The 23,706-nt window shown below is 38.9% G+C and overlaps 2 protein-coding genes and 1 long non-coding RNA gene across 3 annotated transcripts in view; all 3 read right to left on the bottom strand.

Moving 5' to 3' along the window:
• Nucleotides 1-2,430, bottom strand: part of LOC134745047 (ATP-binding cassette subfamily G member 4) — a 48,860-nt gene extending 46,430 nt beyond the window's left edge. Inside the window, exon 1 of the mRNA XM_063679023.1 lies at nucleotides 2,124-2,430. Coding sequence (XP_063535093.1) covers nucleotides 2,124-2,367 — 244 coding nt within the window. The 5' untranslated portion in view covers nucleotides 2,368-2,430. The remainder of the gene's footprint in view (nucleotides 1-2,123) is intronic.
• The window catches only part of LOC134745405 (uncharacterized), a 190,424-nt gene that overhangs the window by 139,534 nt on the left and 27,184 nt on the right, over nucleotides 1-23,706 (bottom strand). The window lies entirely within an intron of this gene.
• Nucleotides 17,667-18,572, bottom strand: LOC134747938 (peptidoglycan recognition protein-like). The gene has a single exon (XM_063682619.1). It carries the CDS (start codon nucleotides 18,570-18,572, stop codon nucleotides 17,703-17,705), a length of 870 nt encoding a protein of 289 aa, XP_063538689.1. The 3' UTR covers nucleotides 17,667-17,702.

Raw genomic sequence — 23,706 nt, 5'->3', positions numbered from 1 at the left:
CCCTGTAGAGGAGAACATCGACACAACGAAACGAAACACCGACAACGAATGCATTTTGGCCCAAGCTGAAACGGTGACATTCGCTAACGCTCTGTCAGTAAAAACGTATTAAATCGAGTCTATCTCGTATCTCGTTACATTACACTAAGCACTTCAATCATTAATGTCATTATTTTCAACTGCTCTACCAATGATCATTCAAATGAAGATAAGAGGTAAGGTATTTAACGTTTAACGTTTACATTTCAAGAAGTCGTGTTTTTCGTTTAGGTATTTTACACGGTTTTACTTCGTGTATTTGTTAAAATATTTATTACTTAGACTTTCAAGCATTGAAAACGGCCGAGTTTCTATTGGAATGTCTACGAAAAATTATACCAGTTTTTAATGCTTCTCAGGTGTAACTTGTATTAAAATATTTGATTGAATTCTAATCTTGTTTTATATAATTTATAACCAATTCCAGCTTGTAAATAATTTTAGTACAGCATATTTTGGACATATCTACAGGAACACCAAATATGCATTACTAAAAAACATTATTGAGAGAAAAATTTATGGAAAAAGAGGTATAGAGGAAGACCCAAAACATCATGGTGTGATAATATAAGGAGTTGGACCGGTATTGCGGACGCTACCACTCTGGGCAGAGGGGCGAAACACAGAGAGGACTTTCGCATGTTGATCGCCGACATCCGTTAGGATATTAGCATTGAAGAAGAAGTAGAAATAATTTTAGTGACAGTCCAACATGGAGCTGATATGCAGATGTTGCCGGAAGGTGGTCATAGAAAATTCTTAACGAAAAATCGCAACCACATCAGAGTTTAGGCTCATTAGTTCAACCATAGAGTAACTTATACTAGAGCGGTACTGTCATAGTAAATTTTTAACCACAGAAAATTCACTGCCATCTATCGACACACTTTAAAACTAAAAATGAAGATTTATAAAAATACGATATAATGTATTTAAATATGGATAATTGTTTTTTTTTTTGCATTAATTATTTTTATGATTTTGACCTATGTTCTTTCACTGATATGCGTTAAAATTGTTAAATAACAAACGATACCGTCAACGCCATCTATACGACAGTAGGCCAAAGCTAGTAGCGCCCTCTGAACGAGAATCAAATTTTCTTAACGACTACGACGACGACGACATAACTCCGTAATAGATGGATACAGTCTAAGAAAAAAACGTGCCTCGAAAATCATCTATCTTTGGTTCAACTTTTAGGAGTCGTTATCAAGATATATTTTTAATTGCATCCGTAGTATACCTACCTATATATTTTTAGCGACATCAAACCTTATACTCTATAAACGAAAAAGACACAGAATTTTTTGATTAAGTCATTAAATACTCATTCGTATTATCTATTATTTACTATCGTACTTGATAGCATTAGTTCGGAGCACGCGTTATCTAGGTCCGGTTGTAATATCTAACAATCTAGATGACCTTAAAAGCGACCTTTGGTTCTGATTAGCGAGCTATCTCGCTATTAATTAAGATATTTGCGTCATCTTAAGGAAATAGCAATAATTAGAGGAAATTTGACCTATTGAGGACAGAGTTGATTTCACAATTTGCCCTATTTTTCATATAGATTCAGTACGGTGACAGTTGTTATCCCTATACAATTTATAATCTTAAAACGCAAAATAGTAGATTGTTAACCAAGGGGTGAAAGGCACTCATTATATATTTTAGCGCTCGAACGCAGTGAGAGCGCCAATAGTCCGAGGCTGAAATGATGCCTTTCACCCGAGTTAAACACTCTACTTTTTATTTCGAATACGAGGAAAGTAAAATGAATGTGTTTTTTAAAAACATGACTAAGTATACATTTTTATTGTATTTCTTAAGGGTTCTTTCAATTATCAATTGAGGCAAAAGTATCGTTATTTATGGAATGGAGAGTCAGATATCGGAATGGAAATCGTATAACAAATCCATTTAAACTCAAATTTCAATTGCTTATCGTAAAAAAATAAAAAAAAACATACTTCGAACGTAAAATGCTCTAGTGCAGACACGTATCATTTTCTGTACACCTTTAAGAACAACAATGACCCTCTTTCAGAGCATGAGAAATGAAAAATACATATAAATACCTTTATTAATTCCAAGTTTGACTGTACACGTTATGTTGCTGAAGTGAATATCCACAGCTTCCCGCGCAGGCACCCTCGACAGTCCTTGCGCGGCAGCCTGGGGCATTACTACCATGGCAGGAGCCATGGCAGGTTCTGCGGCAGGAGCAGCCATGGCAGGATCTGCCGCAGGAGCTGGCAGCACCACACCATCAGAATTGAACGCGACACTCTTGTCAACAATTTGTGCACCGGCGAGCATCATTTTCGTTTCTAAATTCGCGCGTGCGTTACGCGTGCGCGCTGGCGAATGTCGCGCGGGCGAATGCGCGAGCGACCATCGACTGTGAACAGCTGTTGTTTTTACTTCGCCAACGTTCTTATAATCAGAACAGCGTTAGGTACTAAATGAGCGCAATGGGAGGTCTAAATATACTGGTGTTGTGGATGTTTGTTGTGTGAATGTGATAGCACCCTTTGTCCACAAGATAGATATATTATCGTGTTTTTCGCGGTAATTTGTAAGTGGGTTTACGGAGATGTTTGAACAATAGGCTTTATTGGGTGAATGTTTACGATGAGACAAAAGGACAGTGACCGGTAAGTGGAACTGCATTAATTAGTGATACTTAAAAATGCGTTGGAGTGCAATTAAATATTCTGAGAACAATCGCTTTGGTTCATGAAAAGTGTGGTCGCGATACTCACGATGGAAGGGTAACCTTAATATTTGTGACGTATTCATAAGGACGCTCTGACAGGTTTATCGTATAAAGATACAAGCAATTTTCGTCCTTATGGTAAGCGACAATGTGGCCCGTCGAAACACAAGTATGTTGGGGAAATGTAGTTTCTAGCCTAGCATAGACCGTAATTTGGGACTAACCTGATGACGTGGTAGACTTTCTCCAGGGGCCCCTGATCTTGGTTCCTTCGATGATGAATGTAGCAACCTCATAGGCTGGAGTCGACAGACGATCTTCTATTTGTGCTGGACACTTGGTATGGTTTTGATTTTGGGTTTTTAGCTCAAAGCTTCGGAGCGAGCGATGCGACGACGGTTTTCGTGTTTTTTTTTTGAAACCTTTTGATTGAAAACGTCACATTTTTTTCATGCCCGTCTATCTTTCCGTGTGTCACATTGACTCAGACTGTCAAAACTCTAGTTCTTTTCAACTTGTAGTCTTTATGAAATATATTTAAATTTACTATTTATTTATGTTTTGTTATTAAGAAATACTAGTCTTTGATCTCTGATTACAAAGTTACCGAAGAACAGTGTTGGCCGAACGTTAATTGCAATTAACCCTTAACCAGTACAAATTGAACTGTAAACCGTAACGAACGGTTACGATTTTCGGTTCAATTTGTACTGGTTAATGGTTAATTGCAATTAACGTTTCGGCCAACACTGCCGAAGAATTATAGAAGTTTCATAGCTTTTTATTCTGATTACAAAATAGAAGTTTGACGTTTAAAATAACACATGCACTATGGATGGTATAGAAAGGATGCCAATCTCTTATGGCAGAATTGTTACAAAAGTGACCGCTTTCAGCTTTAAATAATAGTTCCTAATCTCTCCGGTGGCGCTAGTTAGGCTCTGGGACATGAGTATAATATGAACCATATAAGGCAACAAATAACCCGACCAAATTACGTAGGTTGTTTTTGGTAGTATTTCGGTGTATGGTGGCGCCGCCTAATTACTGTTTATTGATGGACACTTTTCATACATAGAGATTTGGCTACTTTATACAGTCTCCATGACATGCACCGCGTGTGCTGTCAAAATCTAGAGACTTTTCTTGGTCTAACTCTAAGTATAAAGTCTGACCGAATATATGATCACGCGCCATATTGCGGAATATCATTGGAACTAAATTTTTCATATTAAACTGAACTGTCATCACATACATGAGAATAACAGCGCCCTCTTGACAATTATCATATATTTCTGGTCGGGCTTTAGTTTTGTAAGAATTGCTAATTAAATCTCGTATACTTCAACAGAAATCGGTTAAAGTACGTACGTACCTAAATTAGAAAACACATTTTGTTTTTAAGAACTAATTAGTAATTACCTAATTACCTGTTATTTATTTTTAACCAAAACAACCGGGACATTAATGTTCGCGAAGAAAAAACCGGCCTCGTTTGATGCAAAGATAGATATAACTCCGTAATAGTTGGATACAGTCTAAGGAAAAAACGTGCCCAGAAAGTCAAGAAAATTTGATTCTCGTTCAGAGGGCGCTACTAGCTTTGGCCTACTGTCGTATAGATGGCGTTGACGGTTTCGTTTGTTATTTAACAATTTTAACGCATATCAGTGAAAGAACATGGGTCAAAACCATAAAAATAATTAATGCAAATAAAAAAAATCATTTATCCATATTTAAATACATTTTATCGTATTTTTATAAATCTTCATTTTTACTTTTATAATGTGTCGACAGATGGCAGTGAATTTACTGTGGTTACAAAATTTACTATGACAGTACCGCTCTAGTATAAGTAACTCTATGGTTTGATGTAAGGCTATTTAATGCAGGCCGGCTCAAAATACGTTGAGAATTTTTAGGAATATTTTTCTGATTAACACGTTTTTTTACAAAATATAATTAATAATTAAATAAACAATAATTAAACTAACAGAAAACGTAGGTAATATCTTCAAAATATACTCCTATAATTTTAGCAAACGCAAAGGTTTGTTAAAATTATCAAAAATAAAAAAAATAGGTAAGTCAACGAATTACTTATTTAGAATGGAATAAGATAAACTGATTATATTACTTACAGTATTCGTAGTTAAATTATGCTATAAATAAATGATATACTTTTTAAGAAGGTACATTTTTTAAGGCTCTATTGCGCCCCCTCTATGTGTATGAATATCTTTTTTTTTTTCAAATAAAATAAACATAGACTGCAAAAAATCATAACTGCAAATATAATATACCTATATATCATATCGACCATATCATTTATTTAAACCGTTTATTGGTGGCTGTCGGTCGTAGTTGGTCGTAGTAATACGAATGTTGTGTTTAGCGCCATCTATCAACCCTAGCGTGAACTAAATGGAGTAAGCACAAGCTCCAGTCCTTGCGTAAGGTGTGATACCACGCCATGCTCTAACATTGTTAGCATAAAAAGCAGTGTTTGCTCTTGTCGGTAGATGGCTCTGTTGTCAAATAACAACAGTTTACAACATACGGGAAGTTTTGAGAAAATCGGGGGATTAATCACGCATTCCTACTGAGTTCGAAAGAAGGTAAAAATTATTTAAGAGCCTCGCGAACCCGCCGCCAAAAAGCTGCTTTCAAACAATCGAAGTTACGATTTCATTTTAAAACGATATGCTGAACTGAAATATAATTTGTAAAGGACTCTCATTTCAAACATAGACAGAGAGAATCATACTATCTTTGTCTTACACTAGTGCTATCACCCAAAAGAAAAGGACGAGTATAGTTTTTTACGTTCTTATTTGCTGACACTTTGGTTTGACCAACTATAACATGGAACTTGGCATGAACATTTATATGTCTGGTAGAGTTAGACCAAGAAGTGAAACGATTTTTTTTATTATTTCATTTATTTGGGGCATCAACAGCAATACAAAAATTAATACAAATCATAGTGAACAGAAAACATAGCCAATAACAGATGTCCACAAAAGTACAATTAACATGCAATAACTAAGTGGAAACACAAAAAAAAGAAGGGAGTAAAAAAGCATTCTATACAAACTAGATATGGCTTGCATAACATGTGTACGTGTGTGTTTTGATAGCACACGCAGTTCAAGTGTTAGTGTTATAAGTACGTCATAATTTCATATAAGTTTGACGTTTAACGCACGTGTGCTATCAAAATCGTGCAGACTTATCTTGGTCTAACTATAAATTTTCGTTGCTAAAAATAGTAATACAAAGAAAATATATATTCTATTTTTTTTTATTCCTATTTCATCTCCATTTCTCTCGCCTCAGGGTCACAAACCACCCAAAGTGACGTCAGCGACGTCATAATGACGTAATTATGGCGTTATAATGACGTCGCTGACGTCATAATGACGTGTAAATGCTGTTAGGGCACCAAACTTTACTAAACCACATGCAATGCTTTACTTTGCTTCCCAGCCAATACAGAGGGAATCCAGGCTAATCCCCGTATGCGGAGTTACGGCACGATAAAGCAGAGCCAGGAATAAGTAAAACAGTACCCAAGCCCACCACCGGCAAACAGTGGTAAAATGAAAATTGGTAGCGCCAGCGAGTTGTAGTCGGAGAGCTAGAGTCAGTCTTACGTAAGCGAACACGCGAAGCGGAGTGGCGCGGCGCGGCGCGGCGGGCCCAAGGCGTTCGCGTTCGCAACGAGATCGCCCACGTAGGACACTTCTATAGGTATCAAAGGATTAAGAGGCCGTAGTCGATTTTGGAGCAAAAATTTTAAATTGATACACTTAGTCGTTGAAATTATACTTGTTTTGTTACGTAATATCTAAATAACAAGTATTGGTTTCTATTAGCACGTTTTCTCATCTTGCCTTTTAATAATGAGGTCGCGAGCGTGCGTCACCGGTAATATGTGAAGAGAAGGGGCAGTTTTGAAAAATTCATCAAAAAATTATGGTGGTAAATTATACAAATTGATGTATAATAATAGTTTCAGCAAATGTTGTAGATTGTTCAAGTATCCAAATTACGTTGAAATTAAGTCGATTTTTCAGAGAAATTGTAACTTGTTTTGAAGTAATTTCTGGAGAAAAGTGAATTCGTTTAACTTTCATTTCCTCGAACTCTAAGTCATATAACAAAAATGTAATCTGATAAAGGCCAAGTACAGAATATGTGTAATACAAATTTACCATTTTTAGCAGTCCAAATTTTACGAAATTTACAAATAAGAGCGACAAAATCAATGCTTTACGCGCGTTTACCTAAACGTCCTTCAGAAAAAAAATCATTGCTAATTTAGTGAGTCTGTTTTCAAAAAATTGATTTGATAAAAGGCAAGAGAAGAAGACGTGCTAATAGAAACCAGTACTTGTTATTTCAATTTGGTAACAAAAGGTGTACAATTTCATCGAAGAAATCTATCAATTTTACATTTTTGCGACTAAAATCGACACCGGCCTCTTAAATCACCCTGCGCCGCATCGCGTTCGCTTGTTGTTCGCCTACGTGGTACGCTGCGTTACGCTCTGGTTTCCTAGGATAGAGGTGCCATCATATAGCGGCCGTAATGTTCCTCCAATCACCGCCCTCTACGAAACCGCGCCAATTTGTTTACATAGACAACGTTCTAGCAAAGACATGTAACTCCGTATAAGATGAATAATCTAAGAAAAAAACGTGCCTTGGAAATCAAGAAAAAGTCATTCTCGAATAGATGGCGCCACACCTTCGGCCTATGCTCGGCTAGATGGCGTTGGCGACACCGTTTGACATTTGACAATTTTAAGACATATCAGTATAAGAACATCGGTCAAAATCATATAGAAATAATAAATAAAAATCATTTTTCCATATTATTATATATAAAAAATTATATATGTTTATACATTTACATTTTTAGTTTTAATCCTGCGTCGATAGATGGCAGTACATTTACTGTGAATACAAAATTAACTATGACAGTAACCCCCTATACTAGAGTATCTAATCTCTTTGGTTCTAGTGACGTCATTTCACCGCTGTATTACGTAGCGTACTACGTAGGCGAACAACGAACAACACGCGAACGCCAAGCGAAGTGATGCGGTGCGGGGTAAATCAATCCTTTGATACCTATAGAAGTGTCCTACGTGGGCGGTCTCGTTGCGAACGCGAACGCCGTGGGCCCGCCGCGCCGCGCCGCTCCGCATCGCTTCGCGTTCGTGAGTTGTTTGTGCGGACTCGCAGTTTCAACCTAACCTAACCAATTTATGTCATGCAATTATTATGCCACACAAATAATTATGTGATATTACTTGTTATGTAATAATTATGGCAATATATATTAGACGAAGTGTAAATATGCCTTATGACCATTACACCAATAATTACATTATGTGTACCATTAATTAGGGATTACGGTAGTATGCCATTTATTACGTTATTCAAAGTAACGATATACCAAACTATAATATATGAAAAGTAATTATAACAAATGCAATGCACCCGTTTCCTCACGATGTTTTCCTTCACCGAAAAGCTAGTGGTAAATATCAAATGATATTCCGTACATAAGTTCCGAAAAACGCATTGATACCAGCCAGGATTTGAACCCGCGACCTCCGGATTGAAAGTCGCATGTCAGGTTCACTCGGCCACCACCGCTTTAATGTTTTTTTTAAAATTCTATAATGTAGGTGCTTTGTCCGACGCTAGCTCTTGGATAGTGTGTAATATTTAAACTCTATAAAATTGCTCCCGCGAAATAAGGCGAGAAACACACGGGGCCGTGCACGCTCTGCCCAAATGTAAAGAAAATAGAAAATTGCTTAGTAAAATTTACTGTCTAATAATTGGGAATATTGCTTTAAAAATAAGAGCTGTCGCAAATATTAGAAAATGAATGAATATATACTGTAAAAAATATACCTATTAGGGCCACTGGCACCATCCCACTAACCCGGGGTTAAGCGGTTAAACCGTTAACCCAGTGTCAAATTGTAACTCCATGGTTTGACCGGTTAACCCCGGGTTATTGGAATGGTGCGTGGTGCTAGTCCTAGAGAACCTAGATATAGATAGACAAAACAATTGTGTGTGAAAGTGTCTAAAATATTGCTAAAACAGCTACAAAAGTTGCTAATTTTAACAACAAACTAGAGGTGTGCCGCCCCGGTGTGTACGTTTGCATTTGTTTAGCCGCACGTCCCGCCCTGTTGCACGCTTACGAGCGTCCACTCACGCCTTTCACTTAGTCCCTGAATCGTTACCTTCGCTTTTGAATTTGGAACCTTTGGAATAAGGCCTTTATAAAGGTGGGACGACTCAGGAGGATATAACTTGTAAAATTCCAGTTTTCCGCTTTGGTTCAGAAGTCGTAATAGATTATCGATCGCGTAAGTATATAATAAACGACATGTTTTCCGTTACGACAAGTGGCAATTAGCTTTAAACGCCGACTTGCGTGTGGAGACAAAGAACAAATGTGTGTGTGAAGCTCTTCAACTGTTTTCCACTTTTGTTTGTTTCCTTTTTAGATTTAAAAGGTAAGATTGTTTGTGATCGGGTCACTTACCTATTACCCATATATCAGTGGGAATAGCAATATTATACATAGTTTATTTTACAGTAAAATCCGCTTAAGAAGATTCTGAAGAAAAGTCGCTTACTTGCTTTGTCTGTCTGTATGTTCACGATAAACTCAAAAACTACTAAACGGATTTTCATACGGTTATAACTGAATGTTTTATCAACTTTTTAATTTTTCGTATCTGCTTTATGATCGCATCTCTGCGACATGCATTTAAAAATTGCTACCTTTGTTCTACAATAGGCTTCGCTACCTGTCCAATTTGCAGTCGATTGTACTCGTACGTGAACAAGGCCTAGTCATTGAACACATGCTTGTTATACCCTTGTCTAGCCGGTATTCGGAAACATCCAGGTTTTCGATAATTGGCCGGTTCCACTGTGCAGCGGTGACGGGTATTCACTGAACGCCTTCCTTTAGTTTAGTTTATTATCTCTCAATACAATGTTCATAGTTAATGTAAAAGAATACTTCATCAATTACTTATCGTATAGTTAGCGTTACTTAGAACTTGTTTCAATTGTACATAGAGCGAGAGCAAGCTAACACCGCAACAAAGTTGACGAAGAACATCCACGGAGAGTGCAGAAGCGCAGAATAAACTTATCTATAGTTATAATTACAGTTAAGTCCGACACACGCTTGACTGCACATTTCTAATAGATTTTCCTGTCGTCTATAGGTAAAGAACTAGTTTGTGTCTTCTTCTTCTTCTTTATCCTCTCCTTATCCCATTATTTGGGGTCGGGTCTCCTCACTTTTCTGCGCCAAGTCGTACGATCTTGGGTTGTCTGCTCAGGCAATTGGGCTTTTTTGAGGTCTCTTTCTATGTTTTTCCACCATGTGGAAGGGGGGCGACCTCTGCCTCTTGTGGAAGGGGGGCGACCTCTGCCTCTATATATTGGTAAAGAACTAGTTTGTGTATTTTTTTTAAATTTTAAACCCAGTAGTTTCGGAGATAAAGGGGGGAACGGTCATTTTTTGCCTATTTTCTTGAATAACCTCTAAACTAGTATAACCTCTAAACTGTTTATCCTACAATTTAAAAAGATATATATTTGGGATTCTCACAATAAGCTCTTTCATTTGATATGTAACACGATATATTTTGATAAACTTAATTTTTAAATTCTCATTTACCCCCCAAAAGTGGCCCCCCATGTATAAAATTCATGTATTTACGTTACACGTCCGTCTTTGGGTCACAAATTTACATACGTGTTCCAAATTTCAACAGTACAAAATTGGTCCAGTTTTGGCGCACGAGTGATTCTATAAGGGTTCCGTTGTTTTTCCTTTTGAGCTACGGAACTCTAAAAATTGATAAAGAGTTAGATTTACGAACAATAAACATTCTATTTCACTGTATCATTTATAAGTATGATAGCTAATAAACTTGATTGTCCTAAAGGATTTCTATGCATTGTGACCTGTTTCAGATTAATTTGTGTTAAAATGTGGAAACTTTGTCAAAGGACAAAATCTATGTTTATTATTAAGTAATATCCAATGGACCTTTTGTTGTCTTGAATAAAATAATAAAATAAAATATAAAATAAATAATAATCATGAAAAAAGGTTTAGAAGTAGTATCAACAATTAAGAAAAGGAAAGCAGCATATTTTGGACATAAATATATATAGAAACAATAAATACAATTTACTGAAATTAATAATTGAAGGAAAAATTGAAGGGAAGCGTGGTAGCGGTAAAAGGCGCACATCATGGACTGAAAATATAAGAGACTGGTTAAAAGTGAAGAGCATAGATAGACTAATTCGCATGACTGAACATAAAGAGACATATAGACATATGGTCGCCGACCTCCTGGACCGAGATGGCACGTGAAAAAGAAGAAGATAAAATAAATAAGTGGCTCATTATACGAACTTTCAGTATAGCCCACGTACTTACTAATTCAAATGTTGGAGTAGTTTCATAAAAATATAATCATATTTTAATTATAACAAACCGCCACTTAATTACGGGTCGTGACTGGCGGCCGTCCACGCATATCGCTCTTCCCATTAACTTACCGCATTGCAGCAGTTCAAATATTAAATCCACTATGTCGGGTTAATTACACTCAAAAGAGTAACTTTAAAATAGGTACTATAAAAGTTTGCAACCTTTACAGCCTTTTTGATCAGTGTCTGGCATCAGACACGTGGCAGACACGCATTTAAATTTAGAATCCGAGCTCCCTGTCAAATGGAACGGGTGTGCGGATCGCCATTCCGAAAGAGGCATCCATCTAAGATAGTCATATTTAATTGTCACGTAGCTAACCTGAAAGAAAAGAAATACAGCAGTCTCTTCTTCAATCTTTAATTCCCTCCCTGATAGGCGTAGGCACGGCGTAGGCGTATCCCTTTACAGTACTTACCTACGCCTAAAAGTTTATTAATCAAAATATATTATTTCACATTCTCAAAAGCTCTTAAAAGTAATGACAAAATTTCATCGACCATCTAATAAGAAAATGCTATCGATTCTGAGGAAATCTGCGACAAAATAGTTTTTTTAAACACTTCATACGTTAATACATGAAAATGCAATCTAAACAGGTCACATTGCATAGAAAATTCCTTACAGACACTCCTATTCTCATTGCTATTTAGTATATTATCAAGATAACCGTTTTTCTTGGTAGCAGGTAGCTTATGTAAATTTAACGTAGGCATAAAAAGGAATTACCGCCATTGTAGATGATTTAGTGACGTTAAGTAGCTTTAGGTCTTACTTATGTCAGGGCGGACACGCTATACATCAAAAATTACTTGCGTTTCTATGTGTGAACCACGGCTTCGTGAGTAAGTTGCTTAAAAACTGGGGGCTACCGCCCGGACCCGGGTATGTCCTTAAACTACGTCTAAAAGAGAGGTATGGGCACTGTGAATGACATCTCGCTTTGTGTGGTAGGGCACAGGACAGCGGATGTCATTCCAGATCTAGAGCAGAGCCCAACTGGGGAAGTACCTCCACCTTACAGAAAACCGCAGCCAAATAACACTAGACCCTACTCATAGTGTTGTGTTCCTGCCGGTGAGTAAGGTTGCCAGAGCTCAACGAGGGAGAGGAGTGTTAGGGTCGGCAACGCGCATGTAACTCCTCTAGATTTGCAGGCGTACATAGGCTCGGAGACTGCTTAACATCAGGCGGGCCGTATGCTTGTTTTCCACCGACGTAGTATAAAAAAAAAGAGTGAAAGAGAAAAATCCTAGGTGGGCGATCTCGTTGCGAACGCGAACGCCGTGGGCCCGCCGCGCCGCGCCGCTTCGATGCGTATGGTTTCCTTTTTCTGTGGCTACAAAATTTACTATGACAGTACCCCTCTATCCTATTATAACCTCGCTATAACCTCAGCTTTTATCACGCAATAATTAACCTATTATTTTTCAAAAGATTTCATAAATTCTGTCGTTAGTTTTTATTTCAGTCAATTATATCCACCCTTTCCTTATAACGTTTTACAAAATGTATTCACGACTAAATGCATACACGAAGTCAAACTGCTTAATGAAATGCAGAAGGGCTCCCTAATTAAAATTAAAATCGCAGAGCGGGCTCATGTTTCTGACCTGACCTAACCTACTTTACTGTACTTAAATAGTCTAAGAGCCAGCCACGGAAAGAGGTAGATTTATAGACCCACTTGATTGATTGATGCTATTTTTGCTCATGTCGATTTGGTCGAATTGCAAAACGGGACTCGTGTTTGTAAGTTGACGTAGCCTACTTTTAAAAAGCAGTAGGTACACTACTGTAGAGACTACGAAAAAATGCGCTAAATGTCAACGACGCGTACGGCTGCACATAGGAACTAGCCAATCCGTGCTTTGGCCCTACTGAATGCGCTTCCGGCATCAGCACCAGTGTGATCTGCTGGCGTGGCGATTACAGTTTTTTTTAAGGCCGTTCCATCGGTTTGCCGCTGTCTCTGTCACATTTCGCAAGAAAGAACGGGAAAGATCATGCGCGCCAAGTGTCAATTTTGATCTTATTTTGTTGATTTTTATTTATTTTAAAAACGATACCCTACAATATCGAAATTCGAAAGCTATGAAGTTATTATTTAAGTTAAGATTGTTTTTTCTTCTTTTTTGTTGATAGTATCACATAATAAATAACCGAGTAAAGTTGGATTAAAAGTCCGAGTTAGAGGTTACTTTGGGAATTAATTGTATCGAGCGAAGTGTCATAATTCGTGTATCGGAAGCTATGATATTAAAGATAATATGGTCAAGAACTACATATATTTTTTTCACGTCTAAAAATATCAACGCCACTTAGAAAAACAGGATCATATAAGGAGATTTTTCGCCTTCTGGCTCAGGGAACCGCCTTAAATTGATTTTACAACTTTGCTCATTATTTGATTCCCACGGATAAACAGCTGCCAGACGCCCGGATCAAGCATGAAATATCGTATAGCAAACTAACGAGAGCTTTCGTTGTTATATAAAGTGTACACTTTTTTCCGGCGCCAGCTCTCCGACTACACCAGCAGGTTAACTTAATCACTTATTCACTGGGAGGCATACTAACAGCAACACACTTTAGGCTGTGGACTGCAAACAGGCGACCGGCAGCGCGTTTAGACACATGGCGGACACGCTATACATCAAAAATAAAGTATAATTTTGGTGCAATAAAGAATATTTACTTATTAAATATATTAATAACGGGTCACTCACGTGTTTTAAGTCGAAAACGCTCGACATGTTTTACTCCGTACCGTACGGACCGTTCGTACCGTGTGTAAATATTTACTTTTCCCCTCACTAGCTCGGAAAGCCGTCTATTATCCTTTAAAACAAGCGGGGAAAAACGCATTTTATCCACTAGTGGGGAAAGTAATTTGACCTTGGATGGAGCGTGTTTAAGTAGCTTGACAGATAACAAAACGTAAAACGCTCATGATAATGGTTCGTTCGATATTAATTATCATTAAATAAATGGTTTGAGAATCTAATAAAAAATACCAAATTTAGCTTTATTTAATAATTTTAAGCCATAAACCTTAAAATTCCATAAGAAACGTTAGATTTTTTGTAATGATGTTAAATATAATTCTGAACGCACAAGTTCTTCTTCTTCTTCTTCTTTTAAAATTATGGCTTCAGCCCAGTGGGACTATTTCGCCAGTATCAAGGTATTGAGAGGTTTACAAACGACAAAAATTGTACGGTTGTACAAGACAGTGTACGGTGAATTGTTAGCTCTTGTAAATCGATAGCTAGTCTTTACAAGAAGCACGTGGACTACCGGCCGTTGACTCCAAGATGGTGGTTAAACGCGCTTCAAAATTAATTCTCCATTCACTGCACACTACCACATTAGTTTACTGTATAATAAGCTATCGATATTACACTTTAAACAATATTAATAAGCAAAAAACAAAGTAATTAATCACGATGCTAACTATCAAGATGGCGCTCGAACCGGAAGTCCACGCACAAGTTGAGTCGATGCAATTTCAAAACGCATCGTTGACATTTCATACGTCAGAACAGAAATGTCAACATTGTCAACAAAATTTTTACTGTTCTTCTCACCGACTCACGTAAAAATCAGAATTTCTAGTGTTTTCTGTAATAATATCGTAAAAAAAATAGTGATTCCAGTGATGAAGATGATCTAACGCCTGTGGATGTTGCACTTTCCTCGCTATAGTGAGGGGAAAAGTTTTGTGTTACACACGGGTGCAAATGTATTTTACTTCTCGTGTGTTGAAACACTCGCTACGCTCATGTTTCAATTCCACACTCGCGGGTAAAATACAACTTTGCACCCTTGTATAACAAATAACTATACTTACTTACCCTTTTCAGATTTGAGAATTTTAGGTAAATATCACCGTTGCGCTGTAGGCGGCTCCTTAAATTATATAAAATAAGAACAACTGCAGCGTAGGCGAATAACTACTTACTTACTTAATACTCCGTTGGCTCAGCGACCCAAATGAGACTTGGCCTCCGACACAAGACAGCGCCACTTTTCTCGATCCTGTGCGACCTCTCGCCAATTGGTGACTCGAAGCTCGCGCAGATCCGCCTCAACCCTGTCGCACCAGCGATACCTGGGGCGTCCAATAGGAAGTCGTCTTGCTGGGCGGCCCAGGTATGTTCTTTTCACGTTCAGGCGAATAATCCTATGTAAAAATTTCAGAAATCGAGATTTCGTTCTCGACATTTTCCTCCTTCAAAACTTAACGAATCGTAACGAAATTTTGGAGACTACTACTTACTTATTTCGAAATCTCTCCTATTATAAACGCGAATGTATCTGTCTGTCTGTCTGTGTGTTACCTCTTCACGCTTAAACCGCTGAACCGATTTAGATGAAATCTGGTATATGAAGATAGTTTGAGGCCCGTGGGAAATACATTAGATTAGTTTTTATCAATCATCATTTTAACGCAGACTAATTCCCGGGCAGAAGCTACATATGGTTGGTATTTAATAATGTGACGATAATACCTAAATGAATTAATTGTATCATTATTCGGTATAATTATTCCATTATAATTGTTACTTTAATGATGATAGACAACATTAATTGATGCATAATTTGATAGTGATTGGAATTTAATTGGCAGGTGTTCGGATACAATATACAATTTATACTGTATGTGCAAACAATTTAATTACGTGAGGTTTGGGGGCCTATACAAGATGCCAATCGTCTGCGCTACGACAAAGAAACGCTTTCTGTCTCTATCATTCACGCAGCGTCTCACGTAAGCGAACAACTCGCGAACGCGAAGCGGCGCGGCCGGCCCACGGCGTTCGCGTTCGCAACGAGATCGCCCACGTAGGACAATTCTATAGGTATCAAAGGTTTGATTCACCCCGTGCCGCATCGCTTTGCGTTCGCGTATTGTTCGCTTCGTAGTACGCTGCGTTACATAATGCGATGTTTTGCTTATCACTAATCGAATTTAAACTGTCGTGAGTTATACTAGGATACTCCATTTTCAAGCACTAGCAGTGCATTTGAGTAGCTGTTCATTATAGCTGTGACTGCTGTGAGGCGTGTACTGCCGCCCGCCGCGCAGCGCTGCGCGCGCGATGAGATAAAATAGGTTATTGCTCGAAAATGGAGACCTAATAGGATCTCCGAAACTTGTCGCGCGAGTGTATAAAATATGTGGGTTAAACGGTATGCTTATCTTCGTGCTTAAAACTGCACTATTGAAAACATTCGCGGCGCTGATTGATAACAGAGCTGATTAGTGATTACCTGTAGCGGGGGAGCGTAAACAATGGTGACTCAGCTGCCGGCGCGGGCCGAACAAGGGGTTTGGGGAGGGGGGCGAGCACTAGTGTCTATCCACGATCGGGCATCGTAAACAAATTTTGTTGCTGACAATAGCTTGCCGGTTATATTTAAACACAAACTACATATTATACCTACATATTATTAAAAAGATATATCTTAAAACTAAACACTATAAAACACATTATGATTGCTCTTTTTTACGCAACCCCACAGTGTCAGATCAGGAAGCCGGCCGCGGAACCACCGGAATTTGACACCCTTCGGCCAAAACTCCTCCTTGTTGAAGGTCGCTAGACGTTGGAGTCAGAACGCTCGTCACCACATAAAAAAAATCGCATTGTATCGAGATTCGAGATTCCAACTTCGTGATTATGACAAGCTGGTTTCCTTCTCTTCTCCGACTTTTTGAAACCATCCTTGTCGCATCGCGACTCCCGTAGAGTCGGCTGTGATTGGTCCTTGTGAGCGGGAAGGTTCAGAAAGCAGTTCACTGATGGTATTATTAGATACCTCTAACTTGCTAAGCCTGCATTTCTGCCAGACTCGTCTTTAGGAATGTTATGTCCTTTAGCAGCCTGGTGACGTCGACGTGATCGAAGGTAACCGGCGGTAACCGGTCCAGCCGCTTCGCAATGAAGGCAGGCACGTCATGTGGACCTGTCTCCTTCAACAGTTTAAATATGTCCTGGAGACTCGCCCATCCCTTTGACGGGATGGCATTTGGTTAGTTTTGCCAAGCGTCTGGAAGAGTAGAGCCTTACCACTGCAAATATCGTCTTCGCTGAAACTCGATTTGCAGATCTGCCTGATGCTGACTTCGTCCATGCTGCCTATGGCATTCTGTAGACTGTACGAACTCCAGTAACTCATTCGATATGAGTTATTGCAAATCCATTGCGAAAAATACGAAGCAGCGACCGAAGTCGTAAGAATAAATATGTTGCAGTGAGGCGCGTCCGATTCCAAGCGCTTATCACACTGCACTGCATATATAATATAATATGTATATATATATATAATATATTTTTAGTAGTATAATCATGTAATTCTAATTCTAATTCATAAATGATAAGGTAAACCTAATTTATTGTATATCGCCTCACAGTTCATGCCCCTAAAGCTATGGGTTCTCTCGTAGTGATCAAAGTTCTGTAAAGCGCGGTAGAGGTTGCTCCCGGGGCTCATGGTGTTCCGGACGTCCATAGCTGGCAGGATGGTGTAGTCAGGGCGGAGGAAGCCCAGGACCACGCCGTCTTCCAGCAGCATGTTAAACCGCGCCAGCTGCAGGTCGGTCACGCGGCTGTGGATGGGCAGCTCTTCACTATAGTTTCCTATAAAAGCGACGCCGAGGGAGCACTTATTGTAGCCAAACGTGTGCGCGCCCTCTCGGTTCCAACCGCGGCCTTGGTACACGCGCCCGTCGTTACCGATCAAGTAGTTGTAGGGTATATCATAGCCAAGATACTTCGAATCCAAGTAGTACTTCTGTAAGCTCCGCAGCACTGTGGCGCAGTTGGTGAACCGATGGCATTCGGGGCCGACGGTGTGTTGCACCACCACCAGCTTGAGCGGCGCGAATCGAGCCACCGTGGTGTTGTCCGTGTGGTCGCGCGCCAGCCAGTCTTCACGGGTGATGTTCCACTCGTGAGGGGCTCTGTCGACGATGTTGAACTCGCCGCTCTTGAACACGAGCGAGAAGTAGAGTACGAGCGCCGTGCACACCACCAGCACGAGAGAGACGCACGCGCACGAGAGCCTTAAGAACAGGTAAAGCGGGCATGAGTACGCCTTTACCAACTCAGCTTTCTCCGCGTTTTGCGTGACCGAGATGAACTTCGGGCCGATATTCGTGGTAAATATCTCGGCTGGTGGCCCGGACACCACTGCCATCTCCAAGCCGGACATGCCCTGGTCATTGGGCGACCCCATGACTTTAAATATTCACAATGATTCATACACAATGTTTTTGCCCCGGTTTCAGAACGCGACTGACTTCACTACGGCGATAAACAGACTACGCGAAACCCTGTTTATAAGATTCATTTAGGTACTATCTCCAGTATCTCCTTTGATATTGGTTTAATAACGCCTCCGTAAACGAAAAGTGATTGTCGAATGACTAATAAAAATAGTTCCAGGTGATTGCATTCGTTATAAACCTCACCCTTATCACAAGTGTGACACGGTACTAAAGCCCCACTTAGACGGTTCAAGAAATTGCATGGAACATTGGTTACGTTACGGTATTTGGTCCAACAACTGATGGCTTAATGCGTGATAAGATTTAATTTTAAATTAGCCTTCTTGTTTTTGTGCCAGTGTTATCACTTGATAAGAAAGTAGGTCTTCGCGAATATTCGGCGAGCCCTGCTGCAAGGTAATAAAAAAAGAATATTCTGTCGAAATAAACCCTATTTTACATTTAAAATTATTCTGCCAAACTGCAAGACAGTTTGTTGGCAGAGGGAACTCCCTTAAAACAGATGGGTAGTCTTAGCTAATTACATACTAAGTACATAGCCTACATAGGCACATCTTAGTGTTTACGGTAGTAACTTCAATTTATTTATTTGAACTTTTATTTTTTTATTTATTTAAACTTTATTGCACATAAAATTATAAGTACAAATGGAGGACTTAATGCCATAAGGCATTCTCTACCAGTCAACCACTGGGCTAAAAAGAGATGGTTGTTAGGTGCAGGATTAATACTAGAAAAAATAATAAATATATATAATAAATTAATAATAAAATTTAAAATTTTGTAATTCCCCGGCGCGAGGTCCTCAATGTCTTTGTTAGAAAGGGAGCTGAGCCATGTTGATATTTGTATTTTAAACTTCTCTAATTTACAATTCATAGAAACTATAGTGTTTACTTTGTTAGATAAAAGGATGGATAAAGTTAGGTAAACGTTGGATTAAACTGATACATACAGTCGGAGGTACGGAGACTTTGAAGGTGCGCTTTTGTAGTATGCAGTTGTATTTAGGGGACTTTAAAAATCTTTCATGTTTATAGTTGCTTGAAACAACTGAAATCTTTGTACGGAACCCTCGGTACGCGAGTTAAGTAAGCTGGCACTTGAACGGTTTTTTCTTAGACTTTACCTCTTTATTACAATAAAATTAATAACTTTTGCGTAGACTGATTGTTAAGACTGGTATTTTCTCTGTTAATATGATATTCTGAGTTATAATCATTTAGATCAATTTATTTTAATGAGCATTCGTTTAAAGATTATTATATTTTTCCCGGATCGCCCTAATTGACAGACAATTTGCCAAAACTTGAAGAAAAATTTCGCGATCTCATATTTCGTTCGTCGAGTACACAAAGACAAATAAAAATAAAATCCTGTATAAATTCAGATTGGAGCTGATATCTGCGAGCCGTTTATATAGGACGTTGTATTTTTATAGATATATATCTGAGTAGATATCGCATGTGCGGCGGTAACAGAGTAGTATACAGGCATGTGGTATTCTCCTCCTCTCTCTCTGACTAGCAGAGGGAGCCTTGGGAGGAGCGAGTCCCAAATACCACCCCCCCAATGGGCTTCCCCATTGCCCGGGGGGCGAGATGCGTAATGCATTTACCCCTGCGTCAAAAAAAAATGTGCGGCGGTAACAGAGTAGTATACAGGCATAAGATATACCTAACATACAGCCTCTTAACCCCGGATTGATGTATATGTATGAAATATCATTCATTCAACCAATCAATCAATCAATCGTTTCTTGCATTTAAAACATAATACCTATACAATGGAACACAATTTACATACAAAATTCGTTACAATTAAAAATATAATGAAACTATATTCATGTTGTTTGATTGTGTGGAGATGAAGGACCGTCGCGTAATGTTATGTGATTTATGTGTATATGATGCTCAAATATGTGAATTACTGCATTTAAATTCAAATTAATAATTTAGCTATGGCTGAAAATATGGAATTCCTGATATTAAATAAATCATCTGTAGATTTTTACTTTTTTACATCAATTTTAGTCAGGTTTGTAACGGGTAATCCAAACAAAATAGTATGAAATACGCGACAAAATTCCTAACAAAAGTTCACTAGCTTTTTGAATAATGTCGACCATGTCCCGCTTGTGAGTTGTCTAGTCGACATATCTCTGTGTGCATAAGGTATATTGTCTACAATATCCAGGCCTCGAGGGGCCCCTTTTATTAGAATCGCGAGTGCGCCGAGTGTCATGCACAATCAAGAATAAACATAAATGTAATAAAAATGACAACGGATAATAGAATAGGATTATATGCACGGGAAAATTATGCTGTAAAGGATTTGACAAATTGTGTGACCTTAGCATTCAAGGAATCAACCAAATTTAAGTTAGGCAAAAGTCCTCACAATTTCCCGGGACGGTCTACACACCTACATCAGAGTACGAGCCGTATTCTGATTGCACGCACACGTTACCAATAAAAAAAAACCGGCCAAGTGCGAGTCGGACTCACGCACCGAGGGTTCCGTACTTTTTAGTATTTGTTGTTATAGCGGCAACAGAAATACATCATCTGTGAAAATTTCAACTGCCTAGCTATCACGGTTCATAAGATACAGCCTGGTGACAGACAGACGGACAGACTGACAGACGGACAGCGGAGTCTTAGTAATAGGGTCCCGTTTTTACCCTTTGGGTACGGAACCCTAAAAAAGCAGTCGCTGGTCACTATGTCGACCAAACTGTGTAGTAAATTTAAAAAAACGCACACGTCACGCAAGCGGTGCGGCGGTGTGCCGTTTCTCATAAGAATCGGTATATTACAACATCGGAAATGTCTGTAACAAAGCGAACTATAATTTACACTATTATTAAGGAGTACGGATTGTTTCCGTCAGTAGAAAAATGCAGGCGCGTTATCGTCCCATAGAAAATTTGATTACCTATCGCGCCTTTTTCTACTGACAAAGTAGTTTGACAGATTATACCTATTTGTATTGAAACACTTCACTTGATAACTTAATACAACTTACTCCTTTATGTGTCCTTTATACAGAAACCAAAATTTTACAAAAATCTTAATATAGCTCGAAATAGCTGAACAGCATAGCGACATCTAGTGTGATATGGGGCAACTATAAAACTAAACATTACATTTTAATTTAACACATATTCAGGTCAACTACGGTCTCAGGTCTACTAATTGTTTTCGCCGGTAATAACACAAAGGCCACAACATTGCGGCAATTATTTCCACAATATTATTTTAAATGGAACATGACAACGAAATTAATCACTTACGTACAATTTATAAGTCTGTTTTAAGTTTTCAGCTGCCAGCGTACACGTTTCGAAAGGGTAGGTAATCCGCAGTACCACATACCACATTTCAATATATAATCAACAAGGAGACATTCAGAAATGTCAATTCATTGCTAATGTAATACGAGTTCAATAAAATAAAAAATGGTGATACTTACATGGCTGGCGCGATGACCCTAAATGAGTCTTGGCCTCCAACCTCCAACACAAGAGTACGCTATATTATTTACGCCTTCTGCGAAAAACGAAAATCTGGGGGCATGACAGTGCCCCCGCCAGGTCGAGCAAAACAAAGAGGCACGGCCGTACCATCATTTTCTCGAATCGAAATTTCTGGAACCCGTCCACCCCTTCCCAGAAAAAAGCCTTTAACTGGTTTAGTTGTTTATCGAATAGCCCCAACGATTTGATTTGCCCGTTCATTTTGCTTAACTCTAGGAAGGGGTTTCCCTTTCAGAGCTACCCCTACAAATGAAAGGGTGTCCGCTTCCTAATTCAAAAATGTATTACACCTGTGCTGTCAATGTCAACGCGCTAGACACCCAGATATATTAATTCTATTTTCATGAAGAGAAAGCTGAAACTGGCATTCGTCCCTACCCTTATAAGGGATACCCCTTCAAGAGGTTAGCGCTTAGAAACGGGTATCAGACATTTGAAAAGAGAACTGCTTACTCGTATTATGAAGTACTTTAAAAACCGAATTAAAGACCACTTCCAAAACCCTCAAAGGGGATACCGGACCGCTCCGTAATTTCTTTATCTGCCTCTCTATTGTTCTAATATGCAAGAGCGATAGAGAGACAATAACGAAATTTAGATTGTCTCCTCGGCACGCCTCGGCACGGATTCACGCCAGGTTTGACGGACGTATCGGTCCGATTCGGTCCTGCCCGGCTCCGTGGCACATTATTTGCTCCCCACCCACCGTGGCACAAAATGTGTGGGGTAATTTTGCAGTGCTAGTTCTTCATCTGTTTATTATCAATCGCTGGATAAATGTAATTAAAGCGACCAAGTTACTGGTAACCCTGGGCTGGGCGACAGTTCATTCCACATGCTGTTTAGTTAGCTGTTATTATCATCATTCTAGCCTTCAATCGCCCACTGCTGAGCATAGGCCTCTCTTCATGTACGCCACTTATCCCGGTCCTGGGCTAGTCTCCAAAAGTGCCCCGCGATTTTTCGAACGTCATCCACCCAACGAGCCAACGGACGCCAGTCGCTTCTTTCATCCGAAAGCGGCCAACAATCTGTCAACATTTTGGTCCACCTGCCATCATTCTGCCTGGCAACATGTCCAGTTAGCTGTACGAAGCAGGAAGCCTATATACTATGAAGCCTAAACTTTAGGATCTTATGGATTGGGGTGTTAGAATCTTATGTAATATACTACTTTGAAGTCTAAACTTAGATTAGTTATGGATTACCGCGTGGTCAAAAGTTTAGACTACGAATTTTACGGACTATGGTCTGAAGGTTAAAAATCGAATTTTACGAACTACTACGGCACGGAGGTTTCCTTGCGACTAATATATTTTCAATGTAATTTTGATATATCAAATGTAGATTTATGAATAGACCTCTAGAAGCCGTCGACTGTATGTTTTTTTAGGTATAATAGGAGACATTGAGCCGGATATTGCCTCTAGATACTATGAAAAAAAAACGAACTTGTTTTTCCTTACAAAGACACTTTATTACTTTCAATAATAAAATTACTTATATAAAAATTCAAGTCTTGGAGACCCTTTACACCTCTAAGG

Source organism: Cydia strobilella, chromosome 1 (genome assembly GCF_947568885.1).
Source record: "Cydia strobilella chromosome 1, ilCydStro3.1, whole genome shotgun sequence".
Taxonomy (NCBI): Eukaryota; Metazoa; Arthropoda; class Insecta; order Lepidoptera; family Tortricidae; genus Cydia; species Cydia strobilella.
The sequence above is the reverse complement of the archived record's forward strand: the minus strand, read 5'-3'. Positions and strand labels throughout refer to the sequence as shown.

Bases quoted from the DNA above. Each gene is read 5' to 3' on its own strand.
- LOC134747938 (XM_063682619.1), bottom strand. From the start codon at position 18,572: ATGGGGTCGCCCAATGACCAGGGCATGTCCGGCTTGGAGATGGCAGTG.